General features: G+C 42.3%; 1 protein-coding gene across 1 annotated transcript in view; it reads left to right on the top strand.

Moving 5' to 3' along the window:
* kcnh5b (potassium voltage-gated channel, subfamily H (eag-related), member 5b) overlaps nt 1-21,089 on the top strand; it is a 380,353-nt gene extending 359,264 nt beyond the window's left edge. Inside the window, exon 11 of the mRNA XM_028821982.2 lies at nt 19,792-21,089. Coding sequence (XP_028677815.1) covers nt 19,792-20,739 — 948 coding nt within the window. The 3' untranslated portion in view covers nt 20,740-21,089. The remainder of the gene's footprint in view (nt 1-19,791) is intronic.
* Nucleotides 21,090-23,745: the final 2,656 nt, after the last annotated feature.

Genomic DNA, 23,745 nt, shown 5'->3' with positions numbered 1-23,745 from the left:
TGTCGTGATATTCTAATTTTATGACCAGCACCTGTAATTGGCCTTATTCATTGTGATCGTCTAGACCAGAGCAGATCTGCCGAGATGGTACAAATTAAGCACTGGCAGGAACTGGTGAGGTTACTTATGCATGATGATTTCAGCCACTGCAAAGCTTCAATGCACTACAACGTTGTATAAAGAACAGGCCTCCACACAGAGTGATGCTGCAGCAGGATTACTTGACCTCACTCCATAACTGTCTGGAACAAGGTGGAAAATAAAGAAGTAATGGAAACTCATTGGCTTTCAGTATATTAGCTTGGGCAACCATGAGATGAAAGTACATTAGGCTTTTTACATCCCATGTTTTTAAATGGTTAGCAGTGGCAGGTTGCCCTTCAGATATCCGTGCAGCCTGTTAGCAGGCTCCAAGTGTGATGACCTACCGTAAATCAGCTTTTGAAAACAGTCAAAATGGGCAAGCAAACCCAGCTGGCTTCATACAAACAAGTGCCATCACTTGCAACGGGTAACAACAGGGAACCCACATCTGTAAAATGAGCAGCTGGCTCATGACTTCTGTTTCAGAGCCCAGGAGCAAAACTCACTCAGTTAACAGTCTGCTGTGCTAGCTATCGATGCTTGATGTGTGTTTCTGATCCTTCAGAAGACATACCCTGCAAGTTAATCAGTGTCTTCCTCACCTTGAACTCAATACCCACCCCTCAAGCTCATGTACATTCAGCTTACGGCTCTCTTAGTGAGATGAGTTTTTACTGTACATACACAGAGAATTTAATGTGATAACAAATATCAACCAAATTTCAATAGTAAGAGCTATTCATTTAGTTAGAGAACAGTCGGATGTTAAAAGCTTGTCCCTCAGGGGTCAGTTCTAGGGCTGCTTCTGTTTTTAATATGTAGATCAAGGTTCCAGCCCCAGTAGATCACGAGAACCAGCAGGTTGTGTGTAGCAGAAACAAGGGCTGTCCTCCTTCTCCTTCTCTCTGCCCTGTAACCATCTTGATTGATTTGCCATAATTTTGCCGAGATCTTTACGGATGTTGCTGCCAGTCACATTTTTTGGCTCACCAGTGCAACTGGTCTGTGAATAATCATGTGACAGACACATGATTGCTCAGTTTATATATACATTCGTAGTCTGAATCACAATCTGATTGTATGGGTGGGGGTGAAACACGTGTTGTGTACTCTTTGCATTATTTGACAGTAAACTATGCAACATTCTATGATCTGCTTCTCGCAGCTGAGAGGGCACCGTGGCAGATGTTTGCCGACTTGCAGACCAACCACAAGTGTTACCTGGTAGGTAACCACCCACACAATTCAGGTCGTCGAGACTCAGTCTACGAATGCAATGAACACAGTATATATATATATATATAATATGTATGTATGTATGTATATATATATTGTGAAAGATAGAGGTCTCCGTGACCCCTTGAACCCTCAGACTAGACGTCAGACACCAGGTAAAAGTCCAAATAATGGTTTATTAATAATAATAATTGTGCACAAAGCACCCTCCTCTCCACAATACTCAATAATAATAATAATAAACAATAATCCTCCACACTCCCAGACGCGTTGCCACCCTTCCACCCAGCTCAGCTCGACGTCTGGGATCCCATCGTCCTTTTATACACCCTGACCCGGAGGTGTTCCTGTCCAATCCGTCCACAGTTCCTTATCCCTTCCGGGTCAGGGTAAACAGTCCTTTTCTTCAACCCGGGTGCACATCGTTTCTTCCTGTCACGTGACCGTGACGTACTCCCGGGTTATAGGGCGCGTAAGAGTCCACGAGCCCCCCTACAGTGACTCCTGGTGGCCCCCAAGGTATCCAGCAGGGCTATGTATAAAAACTACATAGTCCATGCAGCCCTGCTGGAACTCGGGGCACGTCCACGCTGCTGGGAGAGCTCCTCCTGGCGGCCTGGGGGTGAGGACCGGAGTAAAAAGCCGGCAATCCTTCACAATATATATATATATATATATATATATATATATATATATATATATATATATATATATATATATATGTATATACAGTATATATATATATATGTATGTATGTATGTATGTATGTATGTATATATATGGATATGTATGTGTATATATATATATATATATATATATATATATATATATATATATATATATATATGTATATATGTATTGTGGTGGGTGGCTAAATTTTCCGGTCCTCACCCCCAGGCCACCAGGTGGAGCCCTCACGACAACATGGACGTTCCCCGAATTCCAGCAGGGCCTCATGGACTTTGTAGTTTATATGCACAGCCCTGCTGGGTACCATGGGGACCACCAGGAGTTGCTGTAAGGGGGCTGTCGGACTCTTACGTGCCCTATAACCCGGAAGTGCGTCAGGATCATATGACAAGAAGAAACGACGTGCTTCCGGGTTGAAGAAAGGAGCTTTTTATCCGACCCGGAAGTGTTCATGATCACATGGACAAAAGAGAGAAACGCTTCCAGGTCATGGACTATATAAAGGACTCTGGGAAACCAGTACACTAAGCTGAGCTGGAAGGAAGGGTGGCAAAGTGTCTGGGAGTGTGGAGGATTGATTATTGTATTGATTAGTGTATTGAGTAATTTATGAGTATTGTGGAGAGGAGGGTGCTTTGTGCACGTTATAGTTCGAATTGGCGTATTGTCCGAGGGTTCAAGAGGACGACAGCGACCTCAATCTGTCACAGTATATATGATCTGAATAGAAATATAAACAAACTTTGTGGTTAAATTTGAAGTTTATAACCATGCTAGGTGGGATGGCAGATAATTTAAAATCAACAGAATCATCACAGAGGCACTTAGATAGCATAAGGGTCTGGGAGGATTTGTGACTGATGAAATTTAATTTACTCAAATATAAAGTATTACACGTGGGAAGTAAGAAGGTTAGATTGGAATATCCAAATAAAATACACCATATGAGAAAGACCTGAGTGTCATAGCGGGCTCTTCATTATCTATATTAGTCATTAAGAAGTCGAGCATTTTGTAAGGTTATATAGCACGATGTGTGGCGTACAAGTTAAAGTAGATTGTGCTAAAGCTTTATAACACACTGATGAGGCCTCATCTGGAGTACTGTGTGTAGTTTTGGTCTCCAAGCTACAAAAAGGACATAGCAGCGCTAGAAAAGGTCCAGAGAAGAGCGACTAGGCTGATTCCAGGGCTACAGGGGATGAATTATGAGGAAAGATTCTAGGAACTGAACCTTTTAGTATAAGCAAAAGCAGATTAAGAGGTGACATACTTGAAGTGTTTAAAATTGTGAATGCAATGAGTATAGTGAATCGAGGCTGTTACTTTAAAATGAGTTCAACAGGAACACGAAAGCAAGGTGGGAAGTTTGTTAAGAGCAAATTTCACACACATATTAAAGTTTTTCTTCACACAGTTCATTATTTCATTTCACCTATGCCACATAATTATACCTAACTATGTTTTGCATGTGTGTATGAATAGTAAATATGTTTGCTTTATTGCACCCCACGTGTGTTGCATTAGCTGCGCATGTACAGTTGCCTTAAGCAAAATTAAACTTCCGTATAGCTGATATATGGCACTTTGTGTGTGTGGCTTTACCCACAAGTGGTCAGCTGCCTTAGACAAAATGACACCATGCTTGGACAGCTGCCTCAAACACAGAGCCTTATTAGCTTGGCATGAGCAGTTCAAATGCTTGTTTTCAGACCTGAGTGTAACTCAACACTGTGCCACTTACCAAATCAGATGCTCACTCACCATGCTGTGTCTTTAAAAAGGTGTCCCCTCTACCCTCTGACTGCTGTGGAAATATGACAGTCATCAAACTAGGTGCTCTTAACGCAATACTTTGGCCCAATCAAACAATATAAACTCACTATTGCAACAATGCAAAATTAATAAAACAGAGTAAAACTAATAGAAGCAAAAAGTAAGAAATAGTCTGTTTTAATAGGACTTATTAAAAGAATACTGTGTTTTAGGGTATAGATGATGATGATGATGATGAGTCAAGCCTGGATGATACTTTTTCATTCTGCAGTGATTTTCTATCTTGGTAGGATTACAGAAATCTTGCTTGTGTGTTAATGAAGATCTTTTTTTTTCTGTGCAGCATGCATCCCAAACTTAAAGACCTCTCCCCACATGGGCAGTGTTTATATTACAAAACTATGTTCTTTTTTATAGACTATTGTCCATGCTAATCTTTATTTACCCCAGGCTGATAAATAAAGATTCTAAAAGAATGACATTAAAAGATTCAGAGTTTAGCAGTGTGTTTATGGAGATTTCAAAAGAATGAAGTAAAAGGAACAAAGTACAAAGGAGTACAAGTTTAAATCATTGCCTAGCCCTCTGCACTACTCTCAGTTAAACATGCAAAGTATCATAAAAGATTTCAACACAAGGTTAAATTGCAGCTTGTATGAACACTTACTCAAACAACCTCTTGTTTGGCTTGTTTCACAGTTCACAGGTCAGTGTAGCTTGTTTGACTGCTTGTTCAGTATGGCTTCTTTCCATCACTATACAGCATCTGTACAATCAGTATACATCACTATACAACAAACTGGCCACAGCCTGTCAGCACTCCCCCACTTTGTCACTCAGCATAGGGGCATCGCAAGGCTGTGTGTTGAGCCCTTTCTGTATACATACAGTATGACTGTATACCAGCCCACAACAGCAATATCCTTATTAAATTTGCAGACAATACAACAATAGTGGTGCTGATCAATGATGGGGACAAGTCTGCCTATGGGGAGGAGGTACAGAGACTGACAAACTGGTAAATAGAGAATAACTTGATACTTAACACCAAAATATCAAAAGAACTCATCATTGATTTCAGGACAAAGCAGGATGACCATCGGCTACTGTATATAATCAGCAATAGAGAGGGGAGAGTCTCTAGTTTTAGGTTCTGGGGTAACTACATCTTAGAAGGCCTCACATGGCCAATAAAAATAAACTCACTGATTAAAAATCACAACAACAACTTTACTTCCTGAGAAATCTCAGGAAGATTTATCTGTCACAAAAGCTTCTGGGGTCTTTCTATCTTTGTCCCATTGAGAGTGTCTTGACACATGGGATACTCGTGTGGTACGGCAACAGCTCAGCAGCTGACAAAAAGGCTCTTCAGAGAATCCTAGAAACGGCAGTGAAAATTACCAACAGGCCTTTGCCTACTTTACCTTACTTTTTACCTCTCTGCGGGAGACATCCAGCATCAAAAAAGGATTTGTATCACCCAGTATACAAACTATTTGAACTTCTTCCCTCAGAGAAGAGAGAAGAGAAGAGATATGGGTCCATTAGAGCATAGACCACAAGACTGATGAACAGTTCCTACCCTAAAGTGACTACTATGCTAAATTCTGTACTGAAATCACACCTTATAGACTGTAGCAGATATGCGTGTAGTCCACCTCTCGAACCCTCAGGTACCACTCTTGAGACCCGGTGAATGTATAATAATAATAACTTTTTATTATAATACTATACTGTGCACAAAACACTCCTTCCACCACACTCATATACACAATAAACTCTTCTCTCAATACAATACTCCTCCACTCCCAGACACGTCGCCACCCTACCTCCCAGCTCAGCTCAAATGTCTGGGCTCACCCAGAGTCCTTTTAAAGCCCCTGACCCGGAAGTGGCTCCAAGCCAAACCCACAAGTCTGTTTTCCTTCCGGGTCAGGGCGAAGTCCTTTTCTTCATCCCGGGAGCACATCGCTTCTTCCAGTCACGTGACTGGGATGCACTCCCGGGTTATAGGGCACACAAGAGCTTACTAGCCCCCCTACAGCGACTCCTGGCGGCCCCCAAGGTATCCAGCAGGGCTGTGTCAAAACACTACAAAGTCCATGAGGCCCTGCTGGAACTCGGGGCGCAAATATGCTGTCCGGAGGGCTCCTCCTAGCGGCCTGGGGGTGACGACCGGAGTCCATAGCCGGTCGTCTGTCACAGTCCCTCCCCCTTAGCGACGACCAGTGGGGCGGAGCGTTGATTCCCGTGAGGGACGTCTTCCTCCAGGAGAACGCGAGATCCGGGCCGTGGTTCTGCTGTCTAGATCCCCCAGCGAACCTTGGGGGAACGGTGTATCTGGTATCTCTTCGCTCCCCTGTCCTCTGGGGACAACTCCTCCACACGTGGCCCGGTTGCCGGCAGTTATAGCACCGCCGACGTCCTCCTGGTGGCCTCTCTTCCCGAGACCTGAAGCACCTCGGGAATTCTGTCAGCTCCACCCTGTCCTCCGCCAAGGAGGGGTTAACAGCCGCTTTGCTGCTCTTTGCCCTTGTCTTTTCCCTGTTAGGAGACCCGCATTTCTGTGTGGGGATCTCCTGCTTTCTCTGGGGCTTGTGCACAACGTGAGGCTCTCTATGGAAGAGAGAGAGCCTCTTTGCTGTTTGCACGCCCGTTGTCCTATATAAATTCGGAGGCGGCGTCATTAGTACCGTATCGCTCCGGGTAACAGCACTATTCAGCTGCCCCGGGACGATCGGTGCTTCCCCCGCCTCTTCATTAACCAACGGCACCCCCTTTTCCACGCGGGTCGGGCTTATAACGTCCGCATTAGTCCAGAGCAGCGTCTGATACCGCTGCTCCGGTTCAAACGGACAATTTACCGACCCCTCCGTCATGGTGCCACACTCAACTGTCGGGCACACCGCGCTTTGGCAACCGCAACTTATTAAACGCGGTGCCGATTCACACTGCGTCCCCTTATTATATACGGTACAGAGGGCACCTACCTGCACCGCCGCATTAATCGAGGCCGGGGCTTCACGGCCTAACCGCCGAAGGTATTCCTGTACTTTTCTCAGCGGCGCTTCGACCGTGGCTCCCAGCTCCTCTAACCGTCTCCTCAGGTCCTCGATCCCCTGAAAGAAACCCAGTACGGGCTCGAGTATCTCTTCGAGATCCCGTATCATATAATCAGTTAATTCGGCCGGAGGAACATACATTTCCGTATTTTGGTCACCTACCGACCGGGAACCAATGAGCACGTCCACTCCTGGCACGTGCTCTGCTGATGAGCGCAAGGGCTCCTGGGAAATGGAGTCTTTAGAGGAACGGGTAGCCTCCTGCGGCTGGATGCGGTCTGCCTTTTTACTTTTGCCAGCAGACACTACAGTCACGTCCCGTCCCTTTTTACCTTCATTTGATGGTGGCGCTGCTTCGCTCGCCGCCCCCTTCCCTTTCAGGGAGCTCTGAACCGTCAGGGGAAGACTGACCTCACCGAAGGACCGCTGTTGACCTTCTCTATCCCAGACTCCATCGCGCGAGGTCACGTGGTTGTTGTCCTCGAATGGGCTGGTAGATTGTCGACTCCTAGCCTGGCCTGCCTTCTGTGTACCGCAGCCATCTTGGGGAGGGATGCGACAGGCATCTAACGCGCCGTGCTCTCTCTGGAGGTAGGTTTCTGCAAAATAGGAAGAATAACAGCCCGAAACTTCGGGCTTTTTCCCAGCACATACCTCCAGATTCGTCAGCGGTGTCCCCACTTTATTCAGGGTTTTCGGCGTGGCCCCTGGCTGGCTGCGTTCCTGCTGTTGCGCCCTTCGGGCTTCTTCAGCCTTTACCAGCTCCCTGTCGCCGGCACACCCAGTCAGGCGAGTCCAGGCCAACTCGTCGTTGGTCATGTCTTTTACCCAGTCGGTGTTATCCTTCTTTTTTCCAGACTTCTTCCCCATCTTGACCAGGTACGAGGCGAGATTCCTCAGCGTCACCACCTTCTCTGTAATGGGGGGTGTTTGCACCTCCGCGGTTTCAAGCGGGACCTTCTCAGGGTTCTCTGCCACAACGAATTTATTTTTAAATGCAGATCCTCTGCCTCCAGACGGCCAGAGACTCCTGCCGACTACGCCAGTGTAGCAGATATGCGTGTAGTCCACCTCTCGAACCCTCAGGTACCACTCTTGAGACCCGGTGAATGTATAATAATAATAACTTTTTATTATAATACTATACTGTGCACAAAGCACTCCTTCCACCACACTCATATACACAATAAACTCTTCTCTCAATACAATACTCCTCCACTCCCAGACACGTCGCCACCCTACCTCCCAGCTCAGCTCAAATGTCTGGGCTCACCCAGAGTCCTTTTAAAGCCCCTGACCCGGAAGTGGCTCCAAGCCAAACCCACAAGTCTGTTTTCCTTCCGGGTCAGGGCGAAGTCCTTTTCTTCATCCCGGGAGCACATCGCTTCTTCCAGTCACGTGACTGGGATGCACTCCCGGGTTATAGGGCACACAAGAGCTTACTAGCCCCCCTACAGCGACTCCTGGCGGCCCCCAAGGTATCCAGCAGGGCTGTGTCAAAACACTACAAAGTCCATGAGGCCCTGCTGGAACTCGGGGCGCAAATATGCTGTCCGGAGGGCTCCTCCTAGCGGCCTGGGGGTGACGACCGGAGTCCATAGCCGGTCGTCTGTCACAAGACATAATTGTGAAATATCATATTCATCACGGTGGCGCAGTGGGTAGCGCTGCTGCCTCGCAGTTGGGAGACCTGGGGACCCGGGTTCGCTTCCCGGGTCCTCCCTGCGTGGAGTTTGCATGTTCTCCCCGTGTCTGCGTGGGTTTCCTCCGGGCACTCCGGTTTCCTCCCACAGTCCAAAGACATGCTGGTCAGGTGGATTGGCGATTCTAAATTGGGCTTGGTGTGTGGGTGTGTTTGTGTGCGTCCTGCGGTGGGTTGGCACCCTGCCCTGGATTGGTTCCGTGCCCTGTGTTGGCTGGGATTGGCTCCAGCAGACCCCCGTGACCCTGTGTTCGGATTCAGCGGGTTGGAAAATGGATGGATGGATCATCATTATTTATTTATTATTTTAACTTGTGCAATATTTAAAACAAGCAGTGTTTTTTGCAGATGTTGACAACTGTGTAATGATTGAGCTGTATATGTGAGAATATTAAAAGTATACTTTTGAGCATTGTTTCAGGTAGTGTACTGGAATCTTATTATATGTGTTATGCAATGAAAATAAAGGAATCTTACCTTAGCTTATCTTAGTTCAGCTTAGTTATGTCCAAACACCTGTCACATTAAGCGTGGTTACTTGCACACACATAATTGGATTAAGGTGAATAACCCAAATTAAGGTAGAAACCTGGTTTCTTAATAATCCACGTGTACATGGTAGGTAAACTTCTGGACTTCTACTTTGTCACAATGTTCCAGCTTCATTAAACAGTGCATAAAAGAGTTATACTTGAATTTGAAAAGAGCATGATGCCTGTGATCATTTTTTGTTGTTTATAAATATGCTTAGTCAAATTGATGCTTTATTTATATGTTTCTGATGCTTGATTGCACACAGCAAATATTTTTCTCCATGGATGTGTGACTGAGCCCTGGAAGGGACCGCTCTGGTACATGTGCTTCTTCCCTTACACCCAGTGCTACTGGAATAATAATAACATGGGTATTTTATTTCAACAAGATAACTGTTGCATTAGTCTACTTGTTAATATAATAACTAATCGGACTATGTAATACATGTTACTTTTAACGTGTTACCCTACTACTCTCGAGACTGTGTTGCTGAGTTTAGCCCTGTACAGTATGTACAGCTCTTCAGCATGCATTTAGTGATTTCTGAAATATTGCTACAGATTATTTCAGCCAGGAGAAGGAATAAGGTGATTACCCAAACATTTGCCTCAGGAAGGTTATTTTGTAGCTGCTTTTACCCGTGGCTACTGAATGCATGCGTGAAGCAAATACATGAGCAGGGGGACAGAGTTCAACAGACACGCACAGACTACAAAATCCTTAACAGCAACCCGGTTTACATAGCCATATAATAGGTTATTCCTAGAGTAATCTACCTCTGTTAACCAGATTCCTTAGTGGCTAATAACCTGTTTTTTCTAAAAAAAATAGAAAAATAATTAGGTTATGTTATTGTTATCTTTGGAAATTATACATTTTTCATACAGGTCCTAATAAAACTTCTAGTTAATTATGAATTGAATATTAAGTTTATGTACGCACAGGACCTGGATTTAAAGTCTGTTTTGTTATATTTTGCTTTGTTGAAAAGTTCATAATTTGTTTACGTGTTATGGTGATAGATGTCATCATTTTAGGCTATTTTTATGACTATCTCCATGGAAGTCCTTCCCAGAATTTACTGGAATGCTGTTGTTTGTGATTTCATTCTGGTGACAGGTTAAAGATCATCCTCGGCAGTTCTGGGGTATCACTTGATGGGTTACGCCTTAAAAAATGTTTTCTCAAATTTCTGGCTAATGAATGTTTGGCTCTTGTTTTTTTGACCCCAAATATTTTATTGTGTTATTGGCATTGACAAAATATTTATTTGACTATTTCCTTTACTACGTATCTCCCGATCATTGATTTTTTTTTTCCTATTACTTCCTCTAGCTAGTCAGTATAATAGAGTATGTCCATACTGAAATATAATAAAACGGAAGTGATTTTTAAGCTAAGAAGCAAAGCGACTGTCAGTGTGGTATCTTTCCTATACATTCCAACACAGAACACGAATAAGCCCACAGTAACAAACAAGAGAACAGAAATCCTTAGTTCCTTGTCTCGAGGCAGCTGCACAGGCTTTCTTGTCTTTTTCTTTTAGGCAGGATGTTTCACTTGCTTGAGTAAGTCGTGATTTAGCCTTTGTTCTGTTATTTAGTTCCATTTTTGTGTCATGAGTTAGTAATGTTGTCACTGCTTCATTTTTGATTTTACTATTGCTCTGATACCACATTTCACTGAGATGTGTCCTAGATGCACACATATACTTTTGATATCAAAGCAGCTGTTTTATTTCAGACTAGCCAAAGTACCTGGTGTTTCCCAGGTATTTTTATATGATGGGTTCAGGTAAGAAAACAGATATCTGTGTGTTTATTAAATGTTCACTATTTTGTCATTACTGACTGTCCCATCCACCATCTACACTTCCTCTCTTTCAATTTCTCTTATCTCATGAGTTGACATTTTCTTCTTTTTGTGTTTGAGTGGATTCTATAACTGCTGTTAATCCTTGCTGGGTTGGAACCATGAATGCTACTTCTTTGTATTTCCTGGAACTTTTTAAAGGCCTTAAAGTCTTCATTTTAAGTTGAATGAAAGTAATGTGCATGCAAAATGTCATGAACTTAGATCCAGTCGTTTTGGAATGATGTATTTTTTGGTCCCGAAATCTGATGAAATTCTTGAAACATCAAAGAGACTAGATTTTAAATTGGACCAATAACAACCTACATGTAAAATTTTGTGAAAATAAACCATTTTTTTTTTTTTGCAAACAAACAAGCAAGATGTGATCTGAGTGTTGACATAAGGTCAAACTGAAGCTTCTTCTTTTGAACAGCTGGGGCTCCATTCATGTCCATTTTAAGGAAGCAGGGTGGATAACTTAAACAAAAACATCAAAACATCCATTACTAACTGTTTCATTAGGAGGCACTAGCTCTCTGGAAATGTGTTCTTTTGAAATTGCGGCGTTTTAAATAACCGAAAAATATAGAGATATGATATTAAAAGGCGATATCCCTCCCATAGTGATACGGCGGTACAAATCACATAAGAGAAAAAGATATACCTTAGCTCTCTTTACTGACGATTTACGCGGCATTACAGAACGGGAAGCTTATGACAAACTCTATCAAGGTGGGATCTTGATCTATGCAGTCTGCCATCTTTCGTCCGCTGTGCAGGAAGGATTTTCAGGACGAATGACGATATTAGTCATTCGACCGTCAGCTTCAAAGTGTCTTGGCAGCAGTCCAAGCCTTATATACTGTCTGCTCCACGTGCAGGCCCTCTCTGGTCTCCAAACAAGGAAAGGAAAGGACTCGTCCCCACCTCCAAATACAGGAATAGCACAATGCCTACTTGCAGTTGTCTCATTCTCCAAACTGCTAGACTAGTGGTTTATAAATGCAGCCTAGCCCCTATGTGCCATACTTGGCCTGCATGTGTGAATGAATCCATGAAAATGTCTGCACAGAGACAGTGACATTAAACTTAATATTATAACAAAACAAACTTATTATAACACTAACGTAATACAAAAAGGCAAATTAACAAATAAACACAATATAATAAAAGCCGCAACATGACACATATACAGAGAAAAGACAAAATAAATAAAAATATTAAATTAAAGAACTTGACTTGAGCTAGGGACAACATCCTGGCTAAACCATGACAATAAACGTCTACTACTGACAGTGAGACACTGATGTGAGTGATAAATACGTCCAATGATGTGTCAGTGATCTTTATGCACCTAGAGTGCGGAAAAATAATGAGCAAATAAAAAAGACAGATAATTAAAAATATTAATCATCTGAAGGCAAATAAACTTATTTAGGAGGTGCCTGCAAGTCAAATCCTTTCTGGCCTGCTGCGTGATCTATCTTGAGCTCTTTATAGCTACTTTTAGTTAATTAATCTCGGCAGCTGCCGTTCACACTGACTTCAGCACTGTCGTTTTGGCTGACTTTATTCCATTTTTATGGCTTCATTGAGCATCCCTGCACAGAGAGGTGGCTCTCTGTCTCATGCTAGAATTTGTTTAGATGAGCACCATCGGTCAAAGCCATACCATTTGCTAAATGTCAAGAAGCATGATTAAGTTCCATCAAGCTGTCCTGGAGAAACAAGAAAGAATTTATGGAATGGGAAGGAATTCTTTTTATCTGGACGGCCCTCTGTGATTTGTGAAATTAAGTTGGCTAGTGAATTTGCAGCTCAAGTATAACTGACATTGGCCTTGATATCTTAGGGTCCATTTCTTTAATGAAATATGTAAGCACAAGACAATAAAAGAAGAGGTGGTGTGGATTAAGTGCTAGCAGCTGAACTTAGTAGTTTGAGAGCTGAAGCAGAAAGCCTAAAGGCATAGGTTCAAATCTTTGTGGCTTAGCTGCTGCCGCCAGGCAGCATAATTAGATCTACACAGCACTAATGGAGGTGGATAACAAGTAAGATCAAACAGTGCTGTCAGGCACGGATTCCAGCACAGAGGTGGACTCTTGCATTTTCATCAGAGTGAAAATAAGTCAATTGCATGCAAGTAAAGGGAAGGCAATCTCTAAAACCATTGTGTGTAAATGGCCTAACAGCTTTCATTGTACGTCTGTAGAAAAAATACTCGGTGCACAATGATAGTCACCACAATTCTGTACTTATCAGACTGTCATTAGTCCAGTTATCCTTTATCAAATCAGCTTAATCAAACCAAAGCCATCCCAGGAAGGGACACCAACAAACACAGGACACACACGGACCCCCATCCCCACTCACAAACATACTTGGCCAGTTTGGTGCCACCAAGTAACCTACAAGTAACCTACCTATGGCCCTTTTTGTCCATAAATATTTGGACAGAGACAACTTTTTCTAATTTTGGTTCTGTACATTACCACAATGAATTTTAAATGAAACAACTCAGATGCAGTTGAAGTGCAGACTTTCAGCTTTAATTCAATGGGGTGTACAAAACGATTGCATAAAAATGTGAGGCAACTAAAGCATTTTTTTAACACAATCCCTTCATTTCAGGGGCTCACAAGTAATTGGACAAATTAAATAATTGGAAATAAAATGTTCATTTCTAATACCTGGTTGAAAACCCTTTGCTGGCAATGACAGCCTGAAGTCTTGAACTCATGGACATTACCAGATGCTGGGTTTCCTCCTTTTTAATGCTCTGCCAGGCCTTTACTGCAGCGGCTTTCAGTTGCTGTTTGTTTGTGGGCCCTTCTGTCAGAAGTTTAGTCTTCAACAAGTGAAACGCATGTTCAATTGGGTTAAGATCAGGTGACTGACTTGGCCATTCAAGAATTTTCCACTTCTTTGCTTTAATAAACTCTTGGGTTGCTTTGGCTGTATGTTTTGGGTCATTGTCCATCTGTATCATGAAACGCCGCCCAATCAATTTGACTGCATTTAGCTGGATTTGAGCAGACAGTATGTCTCTGAACACCTCAGAATTCATTCGGCTGCTTCTGTCCTGTGTCACATCATCAATAAACACTAGTGTCCCAGTGCCACTGGCAGCCATGCACGCCCAAGCCATCACACTGCCTCCACCATGTTTTACAGATGATGTGGTATGCTTTGGATAATGAGCTGTTCCACACCTTCTCCATACTTTTTTCTTGCCATCATTCTGGTAGAGGTTGATCTCGGTTTCATCTGTTCAAGAAATGTTTTTCCAGAACTGTGCTGGCTTTTTTAGATGTTCTTTAGCAAAGTCCAATCTAGCCTTTCTATTCTTGAGGCTTATGAGTGGCTTGCACCTTGCAGTGCACCCTCTGAATTTACGTTCATGCAGTCTTCTCTTAAAGGTAGACTTGGATATCGATACGCCTAACCCCTGGAGAGTGTTGTTCACTTGGTTGGCTGTTGTGAAGGGGTTTCTCTTCACCATGGAAATGATTCTGCGATCATCCACCACTGTTGTCTTCCATGGACGTCCAGGGGCCTCATGTATAAACGGTGCATACGCACAGAAATGTTGTGTAAGAACGTTTCCATGATCAAATCATGATGTATAAAACCTACACTTGGCGTAAAGCCACGCACTTTTCCACGGTACCTCATACCCTGTCGTTCTCCGTTAGGTTTTGCAGACTGGCGGCACCCAGCGTCAAACCAGTGCTACTGTTCCTGTGTGGTTACACTTTCTTAGATCCACATCCGGAACAGTGGCTCAAGTGCTCCTTGTAGAACTGTTTGTACTTGCAAGTTACCGTGAGGTAATTGTACTTGTGATACAGTTATAATATTGCACATCCTGAGCCACTTTATTAAGCGCGTATTTACATATGATGACAATATCATGTTTAAGATGAAATGCAGCAAAATATGTTGATTATATTATACAGATAAAACTTTAACTTTAACTACACTGTGCCACAGCGCTAGCGAGCTTGAGCTTCGCTCACTGATTGTTCCTGCCTCGCTCTGTTTTCATGCTGTGGCTGGCGCGACACTGGAAGGATAGATGGATAGAATAACTAAACATTACGAAGGTATTTCGATGTTGCTTAAAAGTTTTGAAGAATCTGTGTTCTAAGCTTACAGATGGCTTAACGTCTATTACAGAGCTGATTGTGTGGCGATTGGGTATTTGGAGAAAGAAAAATAAGGACAGGAATTGGGGGTTAGTACGTTTGAAAAAGACAGTACTTCTGTAATAAAGCATTTCATTGAAGGTCGCGCATGATGTAGCAAGCATCTTGCTGTAAGACATGAACAATCACTGCGCCACCGTGTTCCCATGTTTAATAACATGCTTTAACTCATATCATCATGAAAATGATATCACGTATACTTCTCAGTATTTTAATTACTCAGAGAGCTGTAATATTACGAACGTAATGGATTCTGTGTCCTGTCGGAGGAAGAGCACGTAGTGATTCAGGCACATAGAGCACATAGAAGATCAAATACACAACAAAGCATTTAACGTGCTACTTTAGTTACGATGGGATTTGAGAAACTAGTAAATTAAACGATTTTAAGATGAAGTTTATGATGGTCTACTTTAATGAAAAAATAAACTACGTGATTAAAGTGGAAATTTCGAGATTAAAGTTGACATTTCGTGGTTTTTTCACACTGTGTGCCTTTTTTTTCACTGTACCCTAATAAGCTTTCATATGACACCGTCTTTTCATGCCGACTTTGATATGTGACAACTTTTTTATTTCGGGCACTGTGCGACTTTGTGAACTTGAGCTTTCGAGTTTCTCCGACATGCTATGTCACTCGATCAACTTCCTTTTGTTGCTTATATAACTGTTTAAACCAACAAATAGTACGTTTTTCTTTGCCTCCATTTGGTGTTCGCTGAAATTCTTCTATTTTTCCTCATACTTTTGCTATTGCCTTTTCACAGAACGCTGGGCTTAAGGGCTATTTATATTGATTTGCATATTCAAAGAGGCATAATTCTGGGAGGAGTTGGGGCGGGACAGCAAGCGTGTGCACGTGCGTTTATTTCCACGCTAAGCGGGATTTATGTAGCGGAAGAACGCGGAAGTTGGCGAACGCACAGATTCCTGCATCTGGATTTTTCTGTGCGTAAGCACATTTCGGCTTTTGTGCTTACGTCATGTTATAGTGCGAATTCTACGCACGGCGTTATGCATGAGGCCCCAGGTCTTTTTGCATTGCTGAGTTCACCAGTGCTTGCTTTCTTTCTCAGGATGTACCAAACTGTTGATTTTGCCACTCGTGATATTGTAGCAATTTCTCAGATGGGTTTTTTCTGTTTTTGCAGCTGAAGGATTGCTTCTTTCACCTGCATGGAGAGCTCCTTTGACCGCATGTTGTCTGTTCACAGCAAAATCTTCCACATGCAAGCACCACACCTCAAATCAACTCCAGGCCTTTTATCTGCTTAATTGATAATGACATAACGACGGACTTGCCCACATCTGCCCATGAAATAGCCTTTGAGTCAATTGTCCAATTACTTTTGAGCCCCTGAAATGAAGGGATTGTGTTAAAAAATGCTTTAGTTGCCTCACATTTTTATGCAATCGTTTTGTTCACCCCACTGAATTAAAGCTGAAAGTCTGCACTTCAACTACATCTGAGTTGTTTCATTTAAAATTCATTGTGGTAATGTACAGAACCAAAATTAGAAAAAAGTTGTCTCTGTCCAAATATTTATGGACCTAACTGTAAAACACATCACAGAGAGAAAAAGCCACATTCGTTTGGACTGGAGGCCCAGCTTATTATGAATGAACCAACTTGTATTGTCTTTCTTTATTTGTCTAGTGCCTCCTTAAAATGTTTGGGCCAATTTACACACCATTTATGGGTTTTTTATTCGCAAGTAATTCATTCAGTCTTCCCATGAAGGTTGTCGATTTTTACCATCATATCACAACACCGTTTTGTTTTTCTTTTGGATGTCTTCTTATTCCGACAACAGCATTGATGATAACAAATTCCACAATTCTCTCCAGTTGCTGTATGTGTGATGTCATTGATGCGACCATGTGAATATCAGTGTGTCCTTTACGTTGTATCTGAGATTGGATAAACCTTTTACAAGTACTCTCAATCATAGTTTAGTGCTTTTCTGATTTAAGACTTATTTTTCTGAAGTCACAAATATGATTCTTGTTTTGCCCTTTTTGTGACAAAAGAGTTTTTTTTACTGGTTTTCAATCCTTGTACAACTCTGGTTTACAGCTTTCTCCGGGTCTTTTACAGAAGACAGAACCCAACTGGAATGGCATCCTCAGCAGGAGACCAATCCATCCAAAGCTATGCTCTACCCGCACAGAAAACCGACAGGATCAGAGTCACTTTTTTTTCTTTTTTTTTGACCAGACCCATCCATCCATTTTCCAACCCGCTGAATCCGAACACAGGGTCACGGGGGTCTGCTGGAGCCAATCCCAGCCAACACAGGGCACAAGGCAGGGAACCAATCCTGGGCAGGGTGCCAACCCACCGCAGGACACACACAAACACACCCACACACCAAGCACATACTAGGACCAATTTAGAATCGCCAATCCACCTAACCTGCATGTCTTTGGACTGTGGGAGGAAACCGGAGCGCCCGGAGGAAACCCACGCAGACACGGGGAGAACATGCAAACTCCACGCAGGGAGGACCCGGGAAGTGAACCCAGGTCCCCAGATCTCCCAACTGCGAGGCAGCAGCGCTACCCACTACGCCACTGTGCCGCCCTTGACCAGACCATATTTGTTCATTTAAAATATGCCCAACTTTTGTCAGATGGCACCTCCCAGTACAAGATCTGCTTAATAAGTGTATTTTGAGTAACATCACTTGTGTGTCATTACTTATACTTACAGCAATAATTGTAAGAGTGGAAGTTAAGCTGTGAGAGCCTGCTGTTGTTTCAATGATAGCTTCTCGGCTGCAGTTTAGAAGTTAAAAGCCCATTTGTTCGCAGGGGTCAAGTGGGAATTCACCTTCAGCTGGACAAGATGCTTCTTAATGACTTGGAAGCCCCAGGTTTGTGGTGAGTCCAGGGCCATATCTACCATCAGTGGGACCTGAATGCGCACCCATGGGCCCTGCATGAAAAGGGGCTTTAGCATATGCACCAACTGTACAGGCATGCACAGTAATTGGCTATCCAACACACATTCCTAGCCCTCTGTGATCCTCATGATTATAAATCTATCCAGTCAGACCTGAATAAAAATGTTTTTCAAAGAAAAATGAGTCCAGATTGGCACAATTGGAACAGGAGTCTCTTAGGTCACTTTTAAGAGATTGTACCATACATTTTGATGTGCTATGGTGCTGCCAATAAGAGAAGAAGTCAAATGGATGGTAATTCAGAACAAGAGCTCGGTGGTGCAGCGAAAAGAAAAAATAAAAGAAGAGAGAAGCAAAAGACATGGGTTTATTGTAAGCTATAGCTGACATTGGCAGATTTAAAAAAAAAAGCTAAAAATGTTTATTTAGTCAAGATGTAAATGCTTATTGTGAGACAAAGGCAAATTAGCTTACAGATAGTGTGGAAAGGCTAATATTAATGCTTCTAGCCGTTTGGAAGTGTAATCAGATTCTGCAGAGTCCAGTAACACCGACATAGGCGTGAAGAACAATGCAGAAGAACAAGTCCACTGCAGGAGACAAGATGCACTAAACAACACAGAACCTGAACAATGGATTTTCTATATGGTCTTTTATTTTATTTGGTACAAATATGCATGCCTAAACCATACGGTTAAATATTACTTTTTTACCATAAACTGACATTGGTATTTTAAATATGTTTAAGTTTGTTGAAGTTTGTTAACCGTGCTATAAGACGTCATTTCCTACAGATGTGATATTGCACTCATCATTTCATTTGTTAGTCATTGTAATGCGCAAATGAGCAAAAAATAAAGGTGAAGTTGACTTGATATAAAGTTTTGGATTATTTGTTTTCCTATGTCAATCCCTTTATCTGATTTAATTATTGACATATGGGATGTTCATAATGGGGCGGCTGGTTGGTCTTTTGAGCTTCGATGCCCAGGGGCTTGTGGTGGTCTTGAACTGGCTCTGGGCCAGCCTCAAGAGAGGGGCTGAAGTACTAAACAATTCATCACCAGTAACCTAGTACAGTGCTCTTGCAGCGAACCACAATGATTGTCATTCATGTTGTGACTCTGACCAGTGGTGCATTAGGATGTCCAGTCTTTAGTCCATAGCTGAAATGCAACACAAACTCAAAAGTATTGCTTAAGAAGCACTTGAAATTCCAGCTCAGCGGCTCTGAGCTGTTATATAAGACACCAAAATAAAAATAATGGTGAATCTGTGGCCAAGCTGTTGATGGATATGATGGACCTCCTGGTTTCAAATTGGACTACAAACCTTCAGAAGTGGAAATCAGTAGATGAGGCAGCTTGGCTTCATGACAGAGAGGGTGCAAATGGCTGTGCTGCATGTAAAATTTCACATCCTGTGGTTTCTGGTCTTTATTTGCTGATGTCACATGAAAACATCTACAGCTGAGGAGAAATCATTTAGACCTTGTATGGTTAGCTTAAGGCTAAGTTATCTCAGTTTCCCACCTTAATATATTTTGAATGACAGTAGTTTGTCCATTTGAGTAAGCTGGCTGGTTGTGCTGTTTGTTTATATATCTATTTTGAAAGCTTTTCCAAAGATGAAAAAATGTTGAGTCCTCCATCTTCAGTGTCATAGATCTTTCATTCAGGGCACAGTATGTAAGTAATGTTACTAATTTTGTTTTTTTCTGTGTTTTGTTTCGCCAGATAATATTCAGGAAGATAAGTGATGTTAAAAAAGAAGAGGAGGAACGTCAGAGGCAGAAAAATGAGGTGACCCTCAGTATTCCAGTGGACCACCCAGTCAGAAAGCTTTTCCAGAAATTCAAGCAGCAGAAAGAAATGCGGAATCAAGGTCCTTCTCACCATGACTTTGAAAAAAATCAACTTCAGGTGGAGAACCATGCAATGCAAAACGGAGCATCAACCACTGGCTCTAGTGTGGTGACAGTTTCCCAGATCACACCCATCCAAAACTCTCTAGTCTACGTAAAAACAAGTGAGACTCCCAAACAGAATAACCGGGATATCATGGAGCTAAAGCCAAACTGTGGCAGTGAGCAAAAATGCTTGCGAGTCAATAGCCCCATGAGAATAAAGCCAGCAAATAATAGAGGATGGATGCGACTAAAAAACAACATGGGCATGCAAGACCCATATCCAGCACCAAAAGAGGAAAAGAGGGAAGACTGGAACAATGTAACCAAAGCAGAATCCATGGAGCTGCTGTCAGATGAGCCGAAGAGCCAGGAGTCCAATGGTGGATCCAAAAAGAATCCTCTGAGAAAAACAGACTCATGTGACAGTGGAATTACAAAAAGTGACCTACGGATTGACAAAGCAGGGGAGGTGCGCAGCCCATTGGAGCACAGCCCTGTTCAGATTGAAGTCCGACACCCTTTCTACCCCATCCCCGAGCAGGCCTTGCAGACTACCTTACAGGAAGTCAAGTTAGAACTGAAAGAAGACATTCAGTCGCTTAGCAACAGAATGGCCACCCTGGAGACGCAGGTGGCCGAAATTTTAAAATTACTCTGCGACAAAAGAGCGCAGCCCCAGACTACAACGCCAAAAGCCAAAATAAAATGTCAGGATATTTTCACCGTCTCAAGACCTGTGAGTCCCGACTCTGAAAAGGATGATGTACCATTTTGAATTGAAAATTTATTTATCTATTCATTTATATTCTGTACCTATTGTCATGGACTTCTGTACATATTTTTGTTGCATGTCCAGCTGGATTCTGGTCTTGCCAAAGAAAATTATTGAAAATAGTTTGCTTGTACATTATGCAGTTGACTGCATGCAAATGAAAATGATTTATAGCTCTATACTGTATTATGGAATTAGATTTAAAGAGAAACTGAAAAAAAAAGTTTATTAAATGACATGTATTTTGAAGCATTCAGGGTCGGATTTGAGGTTGATTTCATGAGCCTCGCCTCCTGAATCCCTTGTGCTGAGCGCAAATCATTTATTTATTTTTTTGAGAAATACAGAACTGCTCTGCTGAGTTAAGAGTAGGACGAAATTAATATATAAATATGTATTTAGCAGTATATATTTTAATATGCACATCTATCTGTATGTATACATGTGTACTACAGCTGCAAAATATGGAGATAATGTTTACAGGTTATTTCCACACTGAAAGGAAAGAAGGTTATATATGTATGTGTGTGCTACTGCACATGTCTACATGTATATTTGTGCACATATATATATATATATATATAATATATATATATATATAATTTAGAGTATATACTGTAGGTATACACATACTGTATATACAGAGTGTGTGATTTAGATTTCTTGCCTTTAATTGTAGCTTTAGAATTGCTGTTCCCCTGAGTTCTCCACACACAGAGCTCAGGAGTTTTGAAGAGAGCAGCCACGCATGTACTTTACGTTGTGTCATTTCTGCCTGATTAAATCCTCTGCTTGCAATGCACTGAGAGATGCCAGGATGGATCTTGTTGCACAAAATATTAGTTTGCCCCATGGCTGATGGCCAAGGCTTTGTTCCATCAAATTCCTAAACCTCTTTGCTTCACCGTTGCCCCAGGGTGATCAATTTAGCTTTATGCTTTATTCCCTAATAAACCAAATCTCTTTAGTTTATTGTCCCTCTGGAGGATGACTTAGATTTTCCCCAATTCAGGTGCCATGAATGTTTTAGTTTCGCTTTTGCCAAAGTTTAAATTGCCAAGATGCAGTGTAGGTGAATGCCGTGGGATCAGGGTGTGTCCTAGCTATGTTCTTGGACTAAAGTAGGTAATAAGCTGAAATCCCTCTTGGTAGGCTCTCATTTCAAGCTGTTTGATCAGGGGCCAAGTTTCCAGTCCCCTAGGTTCACCAGGCTTGGCCCACAGTGACCTTCAGGTAATGTGCAAAGAGTGCACAAATTTAATCGAGAATGATTTCTCAAAAGGAGGTGGAGGAAGCTTGTGAATCATGGTGTAGAAGTTAGGCATTTCTACAGTACCAGATACAGAGCTGAAGTTCTTGAATTTGACCATTGAAGCTCTAAGTAATGAACTCATTTTATAGGATTACAGTCCAGACTGTGCACACATACCCTTCATTAACAAAACATGGTTGTAGCACTGATGGGGCAATGCAAGAGTCAATTGGGTGCAAATATTGGAAATACAATAGAGCAGTGTTTCTTAAACTTGTTTTTCTCGTTACCCAATCTTGCCCTTGTTGGTGTCTTCGAGACCCAATCCATGGCAAACAAAAGATTTGCGGTGGTTCCATCTTGAAGAATAACCCCCAACAAGCAAAGCAGTTGGGAGCATGGCCACAGACAGTCATATAGCATAGCAATGTTGACTGCTAAAACTGCACGCTGTAACCCAACACAACACATTTCTCAAACCGCACATGACTCTTTCCTGTTGAATTCAACTGTGAGTTATGGCCCTGCGTGACCCAAAAAGCAGCAACCCAACCCCCAGTTTAAGAAACAATACAATAGAGTTCCGCAACACTCTCCCTACCAGCTCTCTCCATTAAGTCGGCCTTATCTGCTAACAGTGATATTATATACTGTACACACTATTTTTCCAGACACTATGCAGCTATGTGCATCTAATTCTGTCTTCATGATATTATTGGTGCTGAGTGGAGGCTGATTTTGTTTTAAACCTGCTATGTATTCTGATAGACTGTTAGACTGGATAAGAGCAAGATAAGGCTGAGGTCAATTGCACTGCCTCATAGCCCCAAGACCTGAGTTTAGTATTGGCTTAGAATCTGCCTTCATGAAGTCTCACCTTCTTTCTGTGTCTTTTCCTTCCACATCCAAAGACATGCTGGTTAGGTCGACACCACTGAACTGGCCCAGTGTGCCTATTTGAGTGAGACTGCTTTGTGTGCCTTCTTGATTCCATCTTTGTGTCCATCATTGACAGAATAGGCTCCTTTACCTCATGACCCCATATTGTAATAAGTAGGCTCAGATAGAAGACAGTCTGTAATATGAATCAAGACTTTAAAGTACCTGTACACAATGTGAGCCTGATTCCAGAAAGCTCTGTAGGAAAATGGCTATGATTCTTCAAATGAAGTATTGTTACTGCAGGGAATACTCTTATCTAAATAATTGCATAGAGCTGATTTCAGGACAGGAATAGTATGGTGCTGGTGAAGCATATTAGGTTAATTGAACATGGTTCTTTGGTCTTTTGTGAAAGTGAATGTGGATGTGTGGGGAGTGCGCCCTGCAATGGTAATGTAGCCAGGGCCAGATACTACTACATGCCCAATGCTACCAAGATAGGTTTCATCCCCCATGATGGTTTTGAAAGTGTTTGTATTATGGTATGATTTCATGGTTGGGGGCACTCTAGCATAGATTTATGTGGACTTGGCATGTTCTTCTCAGATGAGCATTGGTGTTCCTTCCAGACTCCAAAGATGTGTGTTCTAGGTGGCCCTAAAGTGATCCTGTAATGAATAGACTCTCCACTAAGAGTTGGTTCTATTTCACAGGGTTAGATTCTCTCTAACTCTGAACTGGATTAAGTAGTTATAATATTGCCAATTTAACTGGAAACATCTGATGTTTCATCCAATGGACTGCCAATCTCTAAAGTGTCTGAGCTGATGTCTATGGACAAAATGTATGGGGAGAAAAGATGATGGTGATATCCA

The sequence above is a fragment of the Erpetoichthys calabaricus genome, chromosome 16 (assembly GCF_900747795.2).
Source record: "Erpetoichthys calabaricus chromosome 16, fErpCal1.3, whole genome shotgun sequence".
In the NCBI taxonomy this organism is placed as follows: Eukaryota; Metazoa; Chordata; class Cladistia; order Polypteriformes; family Polypteridae; genus Erpetoichthys; species Erpetoichthys calabaricus.
This window is presented reverse-complemented; position numbering and strand designations above follow the sequence as displayed.